This window comes from Cricetulus griseus, assembly GCF_003668045.3.
Source record: "Cricetulus griseus strain 17A/GY chromosome 1 unlocalized genomic scaffold, alternate assembly CriGri-PICRH-1.0 chr1_0, whole genome shotgun sequence".
NCBI classification, from domain to species: Eukaryota; Metazoa; Chordata; class Mammalia; order Rodentia; family Cricetidae; genus Cricetulus; species Cricetulus griseus.
In genome coordinates this window covers 229092066-229110775 of record NW_023276806.1, presented here as the reverse complement: position 1 = coordinate 229110775, position 18710 = coordinate 229092066, and the positions used below count along the sequence as shown (strand labels likewise).

The 18710-nt window shown below is 44.4% G+C and overlaps 1 protein-coding gene across 1 annotated transcript; it reads right to left on the bottom strand.

The window, feature by feature from the left end:
* Positions 1-42: 42 nt before the first annotated feature.
* Positions 43-18242, bottom strand: LOC100757524 (popy Class I histocompatibility antigen, A-1 alpha chain-like). The gene is made up of 4 exons (XM_035451418.1): positions 17990-18242; positions 17161-17436; positions 16899-17038; positions 43-102 (listed from the first exon to the last, which is right to left on the bottom strand). The coding sequence occupies exons 1-4, from the start codon at positions 18240-18242 to the stop codon at positions 43-45; spliced, it is 729 nt and encodes a 242-aa protein (XP_035307309.1).
* Between the last annotated feature and the right edge of the window lie 468 nt (positions 18243-18710).

The window sequence follows — 18710 nt, the reverse complement described above, 5'->3', positions numbered from 1 at the left end:
ACTGCTGCTTTAATGGCAGACAGAACTGCCCTGAGAGAAGGCTCAGGGCTCTGGAGAGTCCCTCTCTTTTGTTGAATCAGGAAACTCACGACGCTCTTTGCCCTGTTGATGCAAGAAGGAGTGAGTGTTCCAGCTGCTCCTGCTGAGGAGATCCTCATGGGACAAGGGGTCCAGTTTCAGAGCAGATGGGGCAATGTTTGTTCTCAGGTGTTCTCAGCAAAATCTGCTTCCCATAGTCAAGCTCTGTGAGGAGTGAGTCCACACATTGACCCTCGATGTAAGTCTTCATAAAGTTTGAAAAATTGACTCCTCCCACTCAAGCCTGAGCTACTCAGCTGCCTTGCCCACCATGTTCCAAGAGCTGAGGTCTTCGTTTATGGTGATGCAATCATGGCATTGAAGGTTAATTCATAATGTGGGTGACACCTTAGGTAGATTTGCAAGTTCACAGTTTACCAAAATTTTACCCACAACAACCTGAATGGAATGCCAAATAGCTGCACCAAAGTAAGACCCTTCAAGAACAATGCTTGTCCAAAACTAAGACCCTGCAGTCAATGCCATACACTTGGGTAGAACACTTTCTCCCTGCCCACCCTATAGTTTATTGAAATATATTTAGGAATCTTGCTATTTCTAGTGAAATACAAAATGTGAAGCAATTATTTCCCCTCTCAGCCCTCCTAGAGATCCCTACAGAAGTGGTAAACTCTGACCTCTGATGAGAATATTGCCAGTTTGAGGTTACTTGAATTCCTTCCCATAACCATAACCACTTCTTAATGAACATCAACTTTGGTGAAGTTTATGTTAATGTTAACAGGTGAGATTTGACCTATTTATGTAGTGTGTAAACACTGACTGAGAGACTGATGAACTTAGTCAGCAATATTCTCCTTTTTAAAGTACAAAGTTATAATTCTACAGCCACTGAATAAACAAAACTCTGTTATTAACATGGATCAATTTAGCACACTAGGAAGCAGTCAATGGTGTTTCCCATTACATTGAAATGGATGTAGGTAGTACGTGTGTCAATCTATTAACGTGTCAAAGGTAAGAGTCTCCAGGTACACTGGTTGGTGGTGCATGCTTTATGTCTCAGAACTCAGGGGCAGACACATGTGCATCTTGGTGAGTTCTACGCCAGCCACAAAAAGAGCCAAAACAAATGAAGATGTTAATAAAAACGGTTCCCAGTGTGGTTGGAGAGATAGATACTCTGTAAAGTGATTTGCTTATAGAGCACCAGAGTTGGCATCCCAGAAGTCTGACCTGATTTTCACAGCCTCCTGTGCATTCTACTCCAGGGTTTCTAACACCACTTTCCACCTCCAAGGACGACTGCCCTTCTTGTATCACAACACATAGACACACAAACAAACACATAAACAAAAACATGTGGGAAAACATAAAACCCAGGACAGCCTAAACAACCCTGTACAATAAAGGAACTTCTGCAGGCATCACCGTCCCTGACTTCATCGCTCTATTGTAAAGCTATAGTCCTGAAAGTGGCTTGGTATTGGCACAAAAATAGACAGGTAGACCAATGGAATTGAATTGGAAACCCTGATATTAAACCAAACACCTAAAAACACCTGATTTTTAGACAAAGAAGCTAAAATTATACAATGGAAAACAGAAAGCATCTTCAATAAATGGTGCTGGCATAACTGGATGCTGGCATGTAGAAGACTACAGATAGAATCATATCTATCACCATACACAAAACTTAAGTCTAAATGGTTCAAAGACCTCAACATAAATCCAGCCACACTGAACCTCTTAGAAGAGAAGGTAGGTGGTACCATCAAAGGAATTGGTTCAGGAGCCTGCTTCCTGAACATAACACCAGTACCACAGACACTGAGATAGACAATTAATAAATGGGACCTCTTGAAACTGAAAAGCTTCTGTACAGCAAAGGACACACTCAACAGGACAAAACAGCAGCCCACAGATTGGGAAAAGATATTCACCAACCCCTCATCTGTCAAAATATAAAAAATAAATTCTTAAAATGTCCTTTCTTTATATTTCTGGGAAACTGCCTTTTGTATACTGTAAGTACAATAGAACTGTGAGAGAATGGATTCAGAATCCACTTGGTCTCCAGTGGAAAAATGAGGATTGAAACTGGCAGAAGTGCTAAAATGTAATAGTTCCACCCGATTATTATATTTTGGAAAATACTTGTTCCTTTTTAAAAATATCTAATTATGCGGAATTTGTTATTGTTGTGCTCAATGCAGCAATTGTCTCAAATCTCACAATTTCAATGTGGAGATCATTCACCGGCACAATGTCTATAAACATGAGTTCCTTTGAGGGCTGAACGATTTCTAAGACTGTGTAGAGATCCCGAGAAACTTTGAGAATTTCTTACTCATTGGCATCTGGTCAGGATACAGAACGATACTGTGAGCCACACCGGGACAAAAGGGAGCAGGGTAAGTCAACTCATCCCCAGGAGGTGCCCCAGGTTAACAGATCAAAGCTGGATCTGAGCCAGGGAAGTAGATCCTTGAGATTTCTCTTCCAGAAGTTCATCTTTCCGTGACCCAACCCAAAGGCTCTCTATTGCTACCAGTGGGAATTCATAGAGAACCAATCAGCCTCCTTAGTATCAAGATTTATGATAAAGTGAACACAGACTAGCAGAGAGTCAGTCTCCACCCATCACACAGGAAGGACACATTTGTTCCCCAGGAGCTCCTCCTGTTGCTCCTGAGTGCACTGGAACAGGCCATTGTAGACTAATTCCCACTATCCTCAGTGCTAGTACCCTCCAGGCAGCACATCAGAGCATACTTCCCCTGGATTATAAGATATTCTGGCCAAGTGCCCTCTCTCAGGCATTCTAACCATGCCAGTTCCCTTAGTGGGACCCTCAGTGTGTCCTTCATACCCCACATGGCCTTTCTACCTGGCCATATTTAGACTTAAACCCGGTCAGTGTCCCGTAGCTCACTGGAGTCTACAGACTCTTTGGGTTACACTTCTGCAGTAAATATCAGAGATGTTGAACAAGGGTGACCATGAAGGTTGGGACTTCTGGTGAGGGTTCACTCACTAGTGGCACTCTGGATGTAGATAGGGAGCACTTTCTTCAGTTCATCTGTGTAGTGTTTTCTGAGTCTCAGGGCTCTGTGTCTGCCTCTATCAATGCTCTGGATCCTACTGCTCAATCCATGGCAAGTGGGGATCCAGGTCTGGGGTCTCTGGTCTGTTGATGAATCTCAGGAACTGTGTGTGGTCCACCAGACCAACTAAAATGTACTGGGGCTCCATGAGGCTCGGCTAAGTCAAGAGTCTTTGGAAATAAAGCAAGGAGTTTGAGCCTAGGGCAGCATTAAGTGAAATTCTAGCCCTCCTTCTTGGAGCCCATTTGGTTGTTGGGACAGAGAAGAGATGAGTGGGGAGGAGAGGAGAGAAGGCAGCAGGGCTAAGATGCAGAAAGGAAATGGAAGCAGAGGGTGATGGCTTGGCTAGCCAGGGCACAAGCCATCCCTAGTACTGCCCCTGCAGGGATGGATTCCCTTTGCTCTTCCAAGTTGGAGCCTTTCTCTCCAGACACACAATCTTTCCCTCTGGAGACTGAGTAATGCAGCCAGGAGCAGCAAGAGGAGAGCCTGGGTCTCAGGGGTCTTCATCCTGCTTCGTGGGTAAGAGCACAGTCTCTGCTGGTCTGTGTTCAATTTATAGTCTTGGCATTCAGGAGACTAATTGGCTTCTCTAAGAATTCCCAGTGGCAGTGATAGAGACCTATTGGGCTGGGTAGTTTTAAAGGTGAACTCCTGGTAGAGGAAACTCTAGGGCCCTAACTCCCTAGCTCAGACACAGTCCTGGTGTCCAGGATCCACATGCAGTGTCAGAGGACGAATTGCTTGCTCTGATACTGGCCTCCTGGTCTTTGTCACAAAACCTTCTAAATACAGACCAAAGTCCAATGAGTCAGTAATATTCAACCACTGGGTTGTCAGGATGCGTACACAACCTTAGATATTGATTTGCCCTCAAAGGTGCTCCTGAATGTGGGTTTTATAATCCACCTATGATCCCAACATTAGGAAATGTGAGATATGAAACTCAGCAGTAGAGAGGAGGAGGTGTGTAGAGGTCTGTGAGTTGCAGGTCAGCCTGAAAAGAAAGAAAATCATCTGAAGATATTACTAAAAGTGTCCCCACTGTGCCTGCAGAGATGGCTCATCTGTAAAGTGGAACAGAGCTGGTGTCCAGTAGTCTGGGGGCTCACAATTCCTGTGCATTCTCCTTGAGGGTTTCTAACACTCTCTTCTAACCCCCAGAGACAACTGCACTCCCCCCACACACAGACAAGTGAGTATCCACATAAGCACAAACTGAATTTTCTTAAAAATGATCTTCCCACATATTTCTGTGAAGCTGTATTTTGCAATTTATAAGTAAAACTGAGATGTTAAAAGGGAGAATCAGAATCTGAGGAATTTTTAGTGGTGAAGATGAGGACAAGAGAAGGAAGGAATGTCTACATCTTTTCACCATATCAGTATACTTTGGAAAATACTCATTACTTTTTGTAAACATTCTGCTTATATACACTTTGTTATTAATGTGTTCATATAAGAAATATCTCAAAAATTCTCAGTTCCTAACATGATGAACATGGTTTGATACAATATACATAATCAGGAGTGCCTTGGAGAGCAAATATATTTCTAAACTATGTAGACATCAAAATATGGACATGTTTGAGAATTGCTGACTCAACAGTGTCTGTGAGTTGAATACAGAAGGATGTTGTGACCAGAGCCAGCAGGACAAAGATCAGAGTATGCCACTTGTCCTCCAAAACTTCTCCAAGGATGCCAGGACACAGAGATGGATCTGAGTTGAAGAATCAGGGCCCTAGAGATTCCTCCTCCAGGTTTTTATCTCTCCATGACCCAATGTGTAAGGTCTGTTTCACTTCCATTGGGAATTTGTAGAGACGCCAATCAGACTCTTCCACATCAAGATTGTAGTGAGAACAGACAAAGCAGAGACTCGGTTTGCTCTCATCCTACAGGATGGAGACCCTTGCACCCCAGTCTCTCCTGCTGCTGCTCCTGGCCGCCCTGGCCCCAACCAATTGTCAACAGCATGAGTGCTGGTTGGAAAGGAGGGAAAGGACCTTATCCAGAGCAGCAACAGGACTCCTACCTCAGGGTAGTATCACCAGGGAACTTGTCTCTCTCAATCCCAGCTAGACTACCCTGTTCCCTTTTCCATTCTGCATTCTGACTCATAACTCCTGCTGAATCCCCCAAACTGGAGCCCCAGGCATCAGCATGGGATCTCAGTAGGAAGGTAAGAAACTAAAGGCCCATTTCACCTACGCTCACACACGATGTAGTTTCTCCAAACCCTCCTAACCTGGCCTGGCCTGGTGGAGTCCTAGTACACCTACCTACCTTGGCTATGTGTATGACACCCTGTTCATGGGATACAAGAGCAGAACCAACAAGCCAAGGATGAAACCTGGAGCTACATGGATGCATCAGGAGACACCACAGTTTTGGGAGTATGAGACACAGAGAGCCTTGAATCTCACAAAGCAATTGACAGAAGAACTAAAAGCAGTGCCCCTCATCTACAACCAGAGCAAAACTGGTGAGTGAACTCCAATCAGAAATCCCAACCTTAAGGTCCCCCATGGGGTTGATGCTGGTCACCATGTCTGAGGTTCACCCTCAGAAAATGTGGCCCCTGGAGTATAGACTCCAGAGAGCCATAGGACACTCACCTGGATTTCTGTGTAGCTTAAGTCCAAATCTCGCCAATTAGAAAAGTCAAATGGGCTAGATCCACCAAATGGAGTCGCCTATCAAGGGGCCTGGACTGTGTGTGTCACTGAGAGTGGGGATTTGGCCAGGATATCACACAGTTCAGATGACCCATGGATGCATGTTGCTGCCTGCAGGGTACTTCAGTGGTGGATACTAGGAATTAATCTATGATGCCAGCGAATACATTGCCCTGAACTAGGACCTGATCACCTGGACAGTGGTTGGCATGGCAGCAAAAGTCATCAGGAGCCAGTGGAAGATACGGGGTTCAGCAGAATTCTTGAAGACATACCTAGAGGACACCTGCATGAACATTCTCCAAAAACATCTTGAGAAAGGGAAGGAGATTTTGCTGAAAACAGGTAAGGAAGGGAACTGGTCCATCTTCTCTGAGACTGTAGCTCCTGTCCCCTGAGGAGTTCTCCTCAGCAGACAGCAGCTGGGATAAGGACTCTGCCTTGCAACACAGGTGCAAGAGTGCTCCTGATTCAGCATGAGAGAGGGGCTCTCCCAGGGCTCACACTTCTGTCAGGACAGTTCAGTCTGTCCAAAAAGCAGAAGTTCTCTTTCATCCCTAGTGTGAAGCATGGCCTCTCCCAGACCTGTGCACTGTTCACACAGCAGGACTATGGAGGTCTCACTCCCGTATTGCTGATTCTCTCTGTCCTCACCCAATCAGAACCAGAAGTCCATATCCTAGAAGGAGACTCACAGACCTGGTTCTTTCTCTTTCTGCATCTGACTCTGATTATGTGACCCTTGTGTGAGCACAGTAAGCAGGTGATGAGTTCAGTCCTTCCCTGATTGTCAACAATTCCTATTCCCACACTTAACTGTGTGTCTTCTCCACTCATCTCTCCTGTCCTAACACCTACTATCATGGACAACCCCCATCCTTGATGGAACTGCAGTTTGCATTGAGCTACACTTCAGGCTTCTTTCTTGAAAGTACAGTTTGTTTGGGGTGGTATAGCTTCTTGCCAGGCTAGGTGACTGATTTGTGTAGTAACGATGAGTAAAACTTGATGGAGAAAATTAAGGATCAAAACCTTATAGTGTCCATATTTGTTGTGCTAATTCCATTAAGTATAGTATTCACATTTGTTGTGCTAATTCCTATAATGACAGTTGGAGGCTGTATGAAGCCAAATGTGGCCTGGGAAATGCAATTGTTTCTCAGTCCACCGTCTGCTTTCTCATGACTAATTCTCACCTGTGTTATCTTGCTAGTTCCTCATCCCTGTTCCACAATAAACATTTTTTCACCAGGACTTGATCAAAAATACCTCAGATACTCCTAGGCCTTTTCTAGTGGCTGTGCTGTTCTTTCTATTGATAGTCAGCCTGCTCGGGCTTGAGTCTGATATGCCATGAAGAGATCTCTATGTCCATGGTTTTGCAGGATATTACACTAGTTCTCAGTACTGTATTTGAGTTGGTGTCATTCTTTTCTGGGTGCCTATTGTTACTGAAGGCAGTAGGGAGTGTTTGTGTCATTAGCCTGCTGTGGATCCCTGTGGTATGTTCACTTAAGTTGTGAGAGTCCAATTCTGGTTTCTGATGGAACCTGGTGTTAATAACATGCCTTCAATTCCACCACACAGAAGGCATTGTCAAAAGGATTGTTTCCAGTTCAAGGTCATCCTGGGATGCATTCTGAAAGGCTGTCTCCAGAGAAAGTTATGAAAACTAAGTATCTAAACCTAAAAAAGTATGTAGTTAGAGATGTATGAGACTCCCCTACATTAATACCAATCCAAAGAAATCTCAACCAGATATTTGAATTTATGATAGAAAGTATGCCAATGTAAGGAAGGGTATGGAAATTACTCATATTGGGCAATGTCTTATGATGGGTGTCTTCAGTCCCTAGAATATAATATTGAAGACTTTAATGTCTAAACAAGGGCTAGCAGAGTATCCAGTCACTTTCAGTGAATTGGAAATGCTTCAAAAGGAAGTATGGCAAAACCATGTTAACCCATGTCTACAGAAAAGGGCACAGCAGAGAGAAAATAAGGAGTGGTGTAGTTGCAGTCTGTGGCATGACCAGAAAAAGTTAACATCATTGTGGTGATATTTTGTATATGATGTAATAAATGGAGCTTTCCTGGAGACCAGAGTGCAAAGCTAGCCACAGACATAGAGGCGAGGCAGTAATGGTACACACCTTTAACCCCATGACTTGGGAGCCAGAGGCAGACATATCTCTGTTAGTTCCACTCCACACCGAGCTACATGAAATTGATCCAGTCTAAAAGAGAAACAGGGCTCACACTAAGGTGACTTCAGCACTTGGGATCACACACCTTTAGTCCCAGAACTAGAGAGGAATAAAAGCAGGAAGAGACAGGAGCTGACTGCATTCTGAGGGAGTCTGAGGTTTGGTGGAGAGCAGTGCAGTGCAGTCTCAGGTTGGGTGAATCACTGCTTCAGTCTGAGCATTGGTAGAGGTGTTAACTCTCTAGTGCCTTGGCTGGTTTGCTTCTCTGATCTGTCTCTGGGTTTTTATCAGATGTGCTACACATCATTGACACATGAAGACTCTTTATGCAAGGATTAAGATACAGAGACTTCAGGTCCTGTGAAACTTCACCAAGACAGACCACATCTGGAATCCTAAAGAACACTTCAGCATTTTCTCTTCTTTCTGTTCTGGACCTCAGAGGCCTGGAACAGTGCCAAGCACAGGTAGCTTCTCTAATTCTTACACATCCGAGGGCCAGAATCCCCTACAGGAGGCCTAGACAGGCAAAGCAGACTGCTCTGATTTGTGACAGTGTTCTTTCTCCATGTGTGTCTCTGGAAAAGTCTAGCTACCTAAGGAAAGGAGTTCCTTCTCCAGCAAACCCTAGATTACTTTTCAAAACAGGACATAGCAGGAAGCCTCTGACAATGAGAGAAAATGTGAGGTGAGCTTCCTCATAGGTCCTGGGATATTAAAGGGGATGTCCCTCCCTTTTGACCTGTGGGCAGCCCCTAAATAGGTCCCTATTCTATGCTTCTGCTACTTTTAAGCAAGTTCCAGGACAGACAGGTCTACACTGAGTAATCATGTCTTGAAAAGCAAACAAGCAAACAAAATAAGAATGAAAAATAAATGAATTAAAGGGGAAAAGAGGAGGCAAGCCAAAGATTTAAAAAAATTACAAACAGACAAAGCACAGGAGAGATTATAGAAAAGCCTCTCCAGACAACAGTCAATCAGAGAAGTCGCCAAGTGACATTTTACAAACAGTCTTCTGAGTTGTTGGATTGTTATCTACCAGGTGACAGTCACCTTCTCTGCTCAGGCTTCAGTGGCAGAGCAAGAACAAGATCTCTATTGTTTCCCACAATCAGCTTGTCTAACAAGTAGCCCACTAATCTGAATATGAACCAGGGCTGCAGGAGTCTAGCCTCAGAGGAAAGAGCAGAGAAGTGTCATGGCTGGAGGGAGTCCAGACTGGCCCTTGCCCACTTTATAACTATGTTATCAGGATGATGCTTCTATAAGATTCCCGGTGGCAGTGACAGAGACCTGGTGGGTTGAGTCATGGAAAGATTAACTAGGGTGAGAGGAATCTCTAGAGTCTTATTTCCTTGCCTTAGACCCAGCTCTAGGGCCTGGTATCCTGGGAGCAGTGTCTGGGGACAAGTTGCTTACTGTGATTACTGTACTGGTCCTGTTCACAACATCCTAGACCAGATGCTGATATAGCTGACAGGATCAAGGAAGGAAAGTAAAAAAGGACTGTGTACCTCACTAAAGTGTCCATCTTTGGTCTCTGATTCTGGGTTTTCATTGCCTTACTCTTGTGTCATGATTTTTTATTGTCCAGATGAGGCCACCTGTACTAAGTCTCTGCTACTTGGTGATCAGATATGACAGGGATCTGAAGGAGGATGTAGGAATTTAGGATGGGAGGTGGTTGTCCTGTCTTTGGCCATACATACCATGTCCAAGAAACACCGAGAGTAAAATCAGCAGTAGTTGATAAAGACAATGCACTACTGAGATATCTCTGAGGATTCCAATGTACAAATACAACTGAGTTTCTCCCTATGACACCAGGGTGACCATCCAGAGACCCCTAGACTAATACATGCACCACAATACTCTGTAAATCCATGGGGGAACTTCTAAAGAACATCATACCACTCATGCTATGGACACCATTTAGTATCTCTAAGATTAAGGACCCAGAGTAATTTCCCCTGTCCTTTTCTTGGTATCTATGCAGATGTGGCCTCTTCTTGTCACATCTGTGTTCACACAATCATCATTGCTTTGTTCTGGTTTTATATTGGTGCCAGAGTTTATGTCTGTGGCCTGGGGCTGCTCCCATGGCTGTATAACTATTCCATGGCTGAGTGGGAAATGGGAAGCAACAGGCATGCAGAATGAGGGAAACTTCCTCTACCTAAGTTGTCCCTCTCTGCTGACACTAAAGGCTGTGAGGTCAGATATGGCTCATTTTCAGCACTTGCCCAGAGCCTTGACGCTGTGTCCTAGATGTAGAGGGGGTTCTGGGACTTACTAGAGAAACGTATCCAGGCCTAGGCAGTATAAAATGTCTCACATACATGAGAGAGATTATATCCACCACATCAACAAGCAACCTGCCTTCTTTCTCTAGTCTTTACTTTTAGGAGGTCTGCTTCTCAGATCTACTCCCCAGTAATGCTGTAGAATCTACAAAGTGCCTGCACTTGTTCTAGGCCCTGGGATTCATCAAAGAGTAGAAGCATCATTATCCTGTGTTTGGAAGGGTGGCTTCTTTTCTTAAAATCATAATGGCTCTTATAGAGAACCTGAGATCATTTCCAAACATCAAAAAAGGGCTATGAATTATCGCTTGTAACTCCAGCTCCATGAGCTTTGATGCTATATTCTGGATTCCACATGCACCTCCAATCGACTGGCATGTACTGTGCCCACATGTACCTACACATAAATAACAACTACAACTAAACCATAAACGTGTGCCCTCTGTTAAAAAAGAGTTTGGGTAGTTGTGGAGTTGTCATACATGCCCAGTTGTGGTGTGGGTTACACTGTTTTTCTTTTCCTCCTTTCTTTCTTTCTTTCTTTCTTTCTTTCTTTCCTTTTGTTTGCTTTTTCAAGGCAGGGGTTCTCTTTGGTCTTAGAGGATTTCTTGGAACTAACTCTTATAGACCAGGTGGGTCTTGACCTCACAGAGATCTGTGTGCAACTGCCTCCAGAGTTCTGGGATTAAAGGTGTGAGCCACCACTGCCTAGCTAAAATTTGTTTTTTTTTTCTTTTTGTTTTTTTGAGACAGAATTTCTCTGTATTGCTTTGGAGGTTGTCCTAAAAGTCACTCTGTTGACCAGGCTGTCCTTAAAACTCATAGACATCTGCCTGCCTCTGCCTCTGAGTGCTAGGATTAAAGCCATGAGCCACCAAAGCCTGGAATTACTCTGATTTTGTATGACAAAACACCATAGCCAAATGGAGTTGACTTGGTCTTTCAATTCCCAGGTCACAATCCACCCCTGCAGACTTTAGACCAGGAACTCAAGGCAGGGAACCTGAAGCAGGAACTGAAGCAATATCCTTGGAAGAATGCTGCTTACTGTCTTCTTCAGACTGCGTTTTATATAATTCAGGACAAACTTCCCAGCCTTTGGTGCATGAACAGTGAGTTGGGCCCTCCCACATCAATCACTAATCAAGAAAATGCCAAACAGATTCTACAGGCAATCTGCTGGAGCCTTTTAACAATTGAGATTCTTCTTCCCAGAAATCCCAGGTTGGGTGGAATAAACAAAACTAAAATGAAACTGGGGACACAGTTTCAATGGTAAAATCCTCTAGAGGCTCAATTATTTGGTCACTTGGTCCCAACTGGTGCTGCTCTTGGGAGAAGTTACAGAAATCCCTGATCTGCAGCCCAGCTGGAGGAATCCTTCATGTCCTGAAAAATCTCTCACAGCACACAGCTCACCATCACAGTGAGGACAGGATAAGCACCACAGTAAAACGGTCCCCTGAGCTGTCCAATACTCTTAATGTGCATCACCTGTCACCTACAACTTGCCTCCTCGTAAGTGGTACTGTCCTTTTTGACTCTGCATAGTAAATTCTCTGTTTGTTCAACACAACACATTTGACTCTGCATAGTAAATTCTCTGTTTGTTCAACACAACACATGCAACTCAAGGTTGGTGTAACACAATAAATAAAAGACCTAGAGACAGATATTGGGGTTCAAGCTTTAAGCTGTAAGGTGATCCTGGCTCCACCAAAACTCAGCTGCTGCCTTTCCTCAGTGTGGCTGGAGAATCCTGAGACTTCAGTGTCTTCCCACCCTCAGTGTGGACTGAGAATGAATGCTAGGTCTGAGACCTTGTTCCTGTCTCAAACACCCCTCATGAGTCCTGGAATTAAAGGTGTGTGATCCCCGGTGCTGAGATCATCTTGTGAGAGCTGCTTCTCTTGAGGACTGGATCAATTTCATTTAGCTCAGTGTGGCCGTGAACTAACAGAGATCCATCTGCCTCTTAATCCTGAGTCCTGGGATTAAAAGTGTGTACCACCACCACCTAGCTCTGTGGCTGTTGGGATTAAAGGTGTGTGCCTGACTTCTATGGCTAACTACTATGGGCTCCTCTGCTGTTTTGATTTCTAGTGGCTTTAATAAATCACAGAAAATATATCATTTTAGGCATCTGTATAGCGAAATTGAAGTCGAGCTGTAGTCTCTGAATAACTTTGTTCAGATAAACACCACCCAAACGCAAGCCAGAGAGTGTCCAGAGGCAGCAGGCTAGGGAGACCAGAGAGAGGACCTCCCACGTGTCTGCTGCCCCCTTAAGAACTCCCCACTCATGATCCTGAACCTCCCCGACCACGCCCTGGCAGGTGTAGTCAAGTACACCTGTACCTAGCTCCTAGGAGGCAGGGCTACAGTGTCTCTCTACACATCTGATCTGTGGACATGAAATAAAGGCCACATCCCTTTGAGTGTGGCTCAGGCTGACTGAGGGGAAAGAGAGAATCCTGAGGCATGGCTTTCCTTTGTGCACTCTTTCTTTTGGGTCAGGAGATCCAGTAGGGAGATCAGGGAAACGCTCTGGCAGTTCTGGTAGTTTTCTGTGTAATTGTTCCCCAATAAACACCCATTTATCATTTATCTTGGGTTTAGTGATATAATTACATCATTGCCTTCAGTTGGAGCCCAACACTCCTAAGTTGTAAAGACATAGATCCAGTAGTAGCATTTGAAGGGTGTGGGGTACAGCTTTTTGCTTTATAAGTAGAGTCTGGGTCAGTACTGGTCTCTCTTCACTCTATAACCCTGATCTGGTTTAGGATGATTGGCTTCTCTAAGAATTACCAATTTGAGAGAGAGAGAGAGAGGCTGAGAGAGAGAGAGAGTTGGAGAGAGAGACAGAGACACAGACAGAGAGACAGAGAGACAGAGAGACAGAGAGAAATTTTTAGTCACATGATGGAATGATTAACTCTTGGGATCTATAAATGTGTACAACTCTTCTCTGCATTCTGACCCAGCTATATGTCTTGGTGTCCACAAGGCAGTGTCTTGGGACATCTTGATTTACACTGACCCATGTCCTGTCCTCTTTTGAAATGTTCTTCTGAGTCCAAACACAGGGGACAATATGTCAACTATTCCAGAGCATTTTGATCTCAATGTGTCTTTACACACTTTTAAATTGTTTGGCTCTAAAAGGTAGTTATGCCTATGTCTCATATCAATCCACTCTAACTCTCTTGGGAACTGAGAGTTAGGAGATCCTCACCTCTTGAAGATAAGGTCAGATAACGGTAACCTTCGGGAAAACTTGCACATTTGTTCCTCAGTGGAAACATGCAGGGCTTGGGAATTCTTATCCTTCTGGTTGTGGTTAGGAGGCAATCATGTCTGAGACATCATTCCAGTTCTACTGGAAGAACTGAGATCTCAGATCTTTGGGTGATACGGGGCCTCGGTTCTAGGTGACCCTCTTCTCCCATTCCTGTCCTCAGGACCAATGTGCTCCATTTATTGCATCAGAGGCTTCATCTTGGGAGTCACATCCTTGCCTGAAGGCCTGTGTTCCAAGTAGCTTCCCAGAGGCCAGGCCTGGACACATTGCTTCTGAGGTATGTGGGTTTGGGGAGCTTTGTGAGGCCAGCACCTGACTCTCTTCCAGGTTGGACCCTGGTAAGAGATATATTGGCCAGGATGTCAAGTCAGCATGAATGCTGAAATGGATCAGCCAGAAACAAAAGAAAGATATGTAAGCTCTGCACACAAGAAGAAAACAAGCACCATGACACCTGTACAGAAATGAGGGAAAGGGGCAGATGAGCTCACTCGTCCTCTCATGGATGAAGATGGTGCCATGTCCTGTTGTTGAAAGACTCTAGGGATTGTTTGGAAATGTGCTCCCAAGGGAGGCAGGTAGTCTGTTACATAGACACCCATTGATGAAGAACCCATCACATGAATCAGAAACTGACTTTCCTCCCCTGTTCCCCTCTTTAGGGGCTCTGCTTTCAATAATGTTTAACATGAGTTTGAGAATCTGCCCTATGCATTACCTCTGGGATCCAGAAAAGCACACTAGAGAAAATGCTCAACTGTGCTTTCAGGCCACAAATACACTCTCTCTTGATTAATGTTCTATTGGAACTGAAAGATTCTCTGTCTCTCAAGCATTGTATAAAGTGTCTAGACTGTCAATTATCTGAGTTTTACACAGAATACTATTCATTTCATCTATACCATTGCTCTTATTCTCTCTGCTGTGACCCTCTCTGAAGACAGTTGTTATCATAGGATTCCCTTACTTCATATGGAAGGGTTTCCAGTTTCACTTTAAGTTTTTGGATGCCCTTAAATCCTATGGATTTCATTGTGACTTCAATGAAACCCTCTAGTGATTTAAGCAGTTTATCATCAGGTATTAGGCTACTCGAATATTCCACATAACTTTTTATTTACATCAATCTACTTCCTGCCTGAGATTCAAATATTTAGTTGAGAGTTCTTTGGGTTGGTATTAGCATAGCAAATCTTTGTCCTTCTCTGATCAAGTTACATTTTTTATTAGTTCATTTATTAATGAGATAGTAATGACATTTTTTGGACAAAGGAACTCAGACCAAGGCCAGGGTTGATCTTGAACTTATAATTCTTTTGCTGGCATAGTCTCCTCTCACTGGTATTACTGTCCAATCATAGTCCCTACTCTGTTGGAAACCAGGCTTGAACTCTTGATTGATTTGCTGAGACTACCACAGACTTCCATTGGTGGACAAAGACAGAAATATTCCCTAGTTGTGTCAGTGCATGTTGAAAGCAGAAGACAATGACATTAGCCTCAAACAAAGAACTGAAAAAAATGTAATTCATATAGAACCAGGAATGTAAACATCTCTTGATGAAACATCAAACTGGAGACTGAAGAGGCTGACTGCTAACATGACAGAACAGCACAGACAATGGAGAGACACTACAAATGCCTGAGAACTTCTGATCACATGTTCTGGTAGAACAGGTTTAACTAAAAAACATGCATTAGGCGATAACAAGATGACAGAGTTGGGAAGGGACCAGGTGAGAGCACAGGGTGGAAGGAACAACAATTGTGCGGGCACAGGCTCCAGTTGGACCCAGACATCCTTTAACTGTCCCAGGAGGCAATGGAATTAGTACAGTACACAGGACTCCGTAAGTTTCTGTCTGAGACTTTATTTTCTTCATCAAGTTTTACTCATCTTTAGTATACCAGTCACATACCCTCTCTGAAAGAAGTTTTATAACCATAGAAATTGTTTAATTTCAAGGGACATGAATTAAGTTGTAGCTTAGTGAAAACTAAACTATCAGGGATGGAGGTTTGCCCGCCCAGCCTCTGTTGGAACAACAATGGTGACTGGGGAAGGAATGATGATCAGTGTGTGGATGGGACTTGTTGCTGCTCAGGACAGGGCTGCACTCATCACCTGGTTACACTGTACTCACAGGAGACAGACACATAGTAACAGTCAGATGAGAGAAGAGAAGTCATCAGGTCTTGAGGACATAGTGGGAAAAGAGAAAACTGAACAAATCCTGTCTGTAGGTTCAGTCCAGTTGTCTTAACCTGTCGAAGAAAAGAACAATGAATACTTTCAGTTCAGTGTCTTAATTGGTGACATTCTGAATAGTCCATCGCACACTCAAACTGTACCAGTCCCAGGAATGCCCATGCCCCAGGATTCTATCCTCTGACCTCCATGTCTCTCTCACTCCAGGCCCTTTAGGGTCACTTTTTAAAGCTCAAACACAAGGCTGGACATCCTAGAAACTTGACCTCCCAGTAGAAGGTGATACAAAAGCAGATCTAACAGGCTGACACTGTAACTAAATGAGGAAGTATAGGATGGCTGATAACTTTCATGGCCTCCTTTGTGTACTGCCACGGGTGTCTTATGGATAAGTACCCATTGTGGCAATGGCAAGCCAGAACATGACTGCCTTTCATTTTATGCAGGAATCATCCGTTTTTTAGATCTCATGGAATCATTAGGATCTAGAAGGCCTAGAGGAATCTCAGAGGTTTATCTCAGGGAAATTTCCAGAACTGTGACGGTAGATCTAGCAAAAGATAAGGAAACCTGATGGAAGACTGCACATGAAGAGGACTAACTGGACTCCTGGTTATCTGTTCTCAGTGGGAACCTTTCCATCTGACCTCTGGGAGCTGAGGATCAGGTCTCTACCACCTCTATCATTGCAATGATGAATCTGTTCATTGTTTCCTTTATGCTTCACAATGAAGTTAATGTCAGCTCCTCAGCACATGACAGAATAAGCCGCTGTGTGGATGAAACTTTGCTCTCATGTGGCAGGGCACACTCTCAGCTGGGCTTCATATTCCCACAGAGACATGAACTCAGACCCTGCCCTTTTCTTTTTTATTATTTTTTATTTTATTCTTTTATTAGTTCAAATTAGGAACAAGCTTGCTTCACATGTCAATCCCTACTCCGTCTCCATTCCCTCCCTCCCAACATCCCACCTGCCCCTACCCATCCCCCCTCCACTCCCCAGGCAGGGTAAGGCCCTCAAAAGGGGCTCCCCAAAGTCTACCACATCATCCTGCCCTGCCCTTTTCTTGCCTTTATTCCTCTTCTTCCATATCAGAAAAGTCACCACAGCTCCCATTAGCACAGCTCCAAGAACCAGGCCAGTAACAATTGGCATGATGGGGACAGAGGCCTGAGGAGGCTCTGAGGGAAGAATGGAAGAAACAGTGAGGACTCTGACCTCCAGCTGTCGGTCATGACCCTGCTCCAGTCTCCCAAGGACTCCCACTCTCTGTGATTTCTCTGTGCTCACATCTACTCCTTACCCCATCTCAGGGTGAGGGGCTCAGGCAGCCCTTCATGCTGCACATGGCATGTGTATCTCTGCTCCTCCCCAGGAGGCACCACCACAGCTGCCCACTTCTGGAAGGTCCCATCCCCTGAAGGCCTGGTCTCTATCACCTCCATGTCCAGATTCTGGTTGCTCCCATCCTTCTGCCAGGTCAGGGTGATCTCAGTAGGGTAGAAGTTCAGGGCCCAGCACCTTAGAGTGATATTCCCATCAGCTCTGACCTTATGGGTCATGTGTAATTTCAGGGTACCTGAAGGGATAAAATTGAAAAGTTCAGGTATGTCTAATTCTTTGTAGATCCATTAATGTTCATGTAACCTTCTTTTGAATGGAAGGGACAGTTCGCTAGAATGAGAGAAGTAGACCCACACAGCGTCCTAAACTCAGGATAAGGATGGGGTACTCTCTTCATTGGAAAATTTCAGTACCAGCATAAGCCAGCATGGAGCAGGAGACTCTGGATCTCCCTCTAGGAATGTGGATTTTGGTTCTGCATGATGGGGCCTGAAACTCAGCAACACTGGGTCAGAATGCAAATGTACATGGACAGTGTACAGGCCTCATTGAGGTCAGATTCAAAATGCAAATGGAAGGGAACTGCTGCTTAACTGGCAGACTGAAACTTCCAGAGAGAAGATTTCTGTCTCTGGAGAGTCCCTCTCTCTTGTTGAATTAGGAAACCCATGACACCCTTCCCCTTTCATGAAAGACCAAATTAGTATTCCAACTTCTCCCTGCAGAGGAAGAATCCCCAAGGGACAGGGTTGCAGTCTCATAACAGATGAGGCTGATTTCTTCCTTACCTGTTCTCAGCAAAAATTCCTTTCCGTACTTCAGCTGTGAGCGGAGTGAATTCAAACAATTGCCCTCCAGGAAATACTTCCAATATTCTGCATAACCTGCCTTCTCCCACTCTTGGTGCAGAATCTCAGCTGCCTTGCCCACTGCAGTCCAAGAACTCAGGTCCTCATTTAGTGCAAGATAATCATAGCCATTGAAGATAAATTCATATTGTCCATGAATGTAGCTCGATCCAGCCAGTGCGGCACAGGACATCCGGAACTGCACTGTGTGATATCCTGCCCAAGCCCCTACTATCAGCCATTATCACACAGTCAGGTTCCTTGGAGCCCTTCTGTGGCTCAGGGCCTCCCACTTTCCCTTTGTCAATGGCCACGTTTAAGCTTAAATTGTGAAGAAATCAGTGTTCCCAGTTTCTCTGTAGCCTAGTCTACGTGGGTTTCATTTTACTGGTGAAACCTTGGATATGGAGAATTGGAATAAATCCATTGGGATATGAAATTTGGGGTTAGTGGTACAGGGGTCACTCACCAGTCTCACTTTGATTGTAGATGTCAAGCACTCTCTTAAGTAGGCCTTTGTATAAGCCAAGTCGAACAAGGATATCATCAGTCGATTCATTCCAATATTTTGGTTTCTGCTGATCCACCCAAGGTGCACAGTGCTCCATCCTTGGAGTTTCTCCTCTGGTGTTGAGTCTCTCAATATGAATGTCATCCAAGT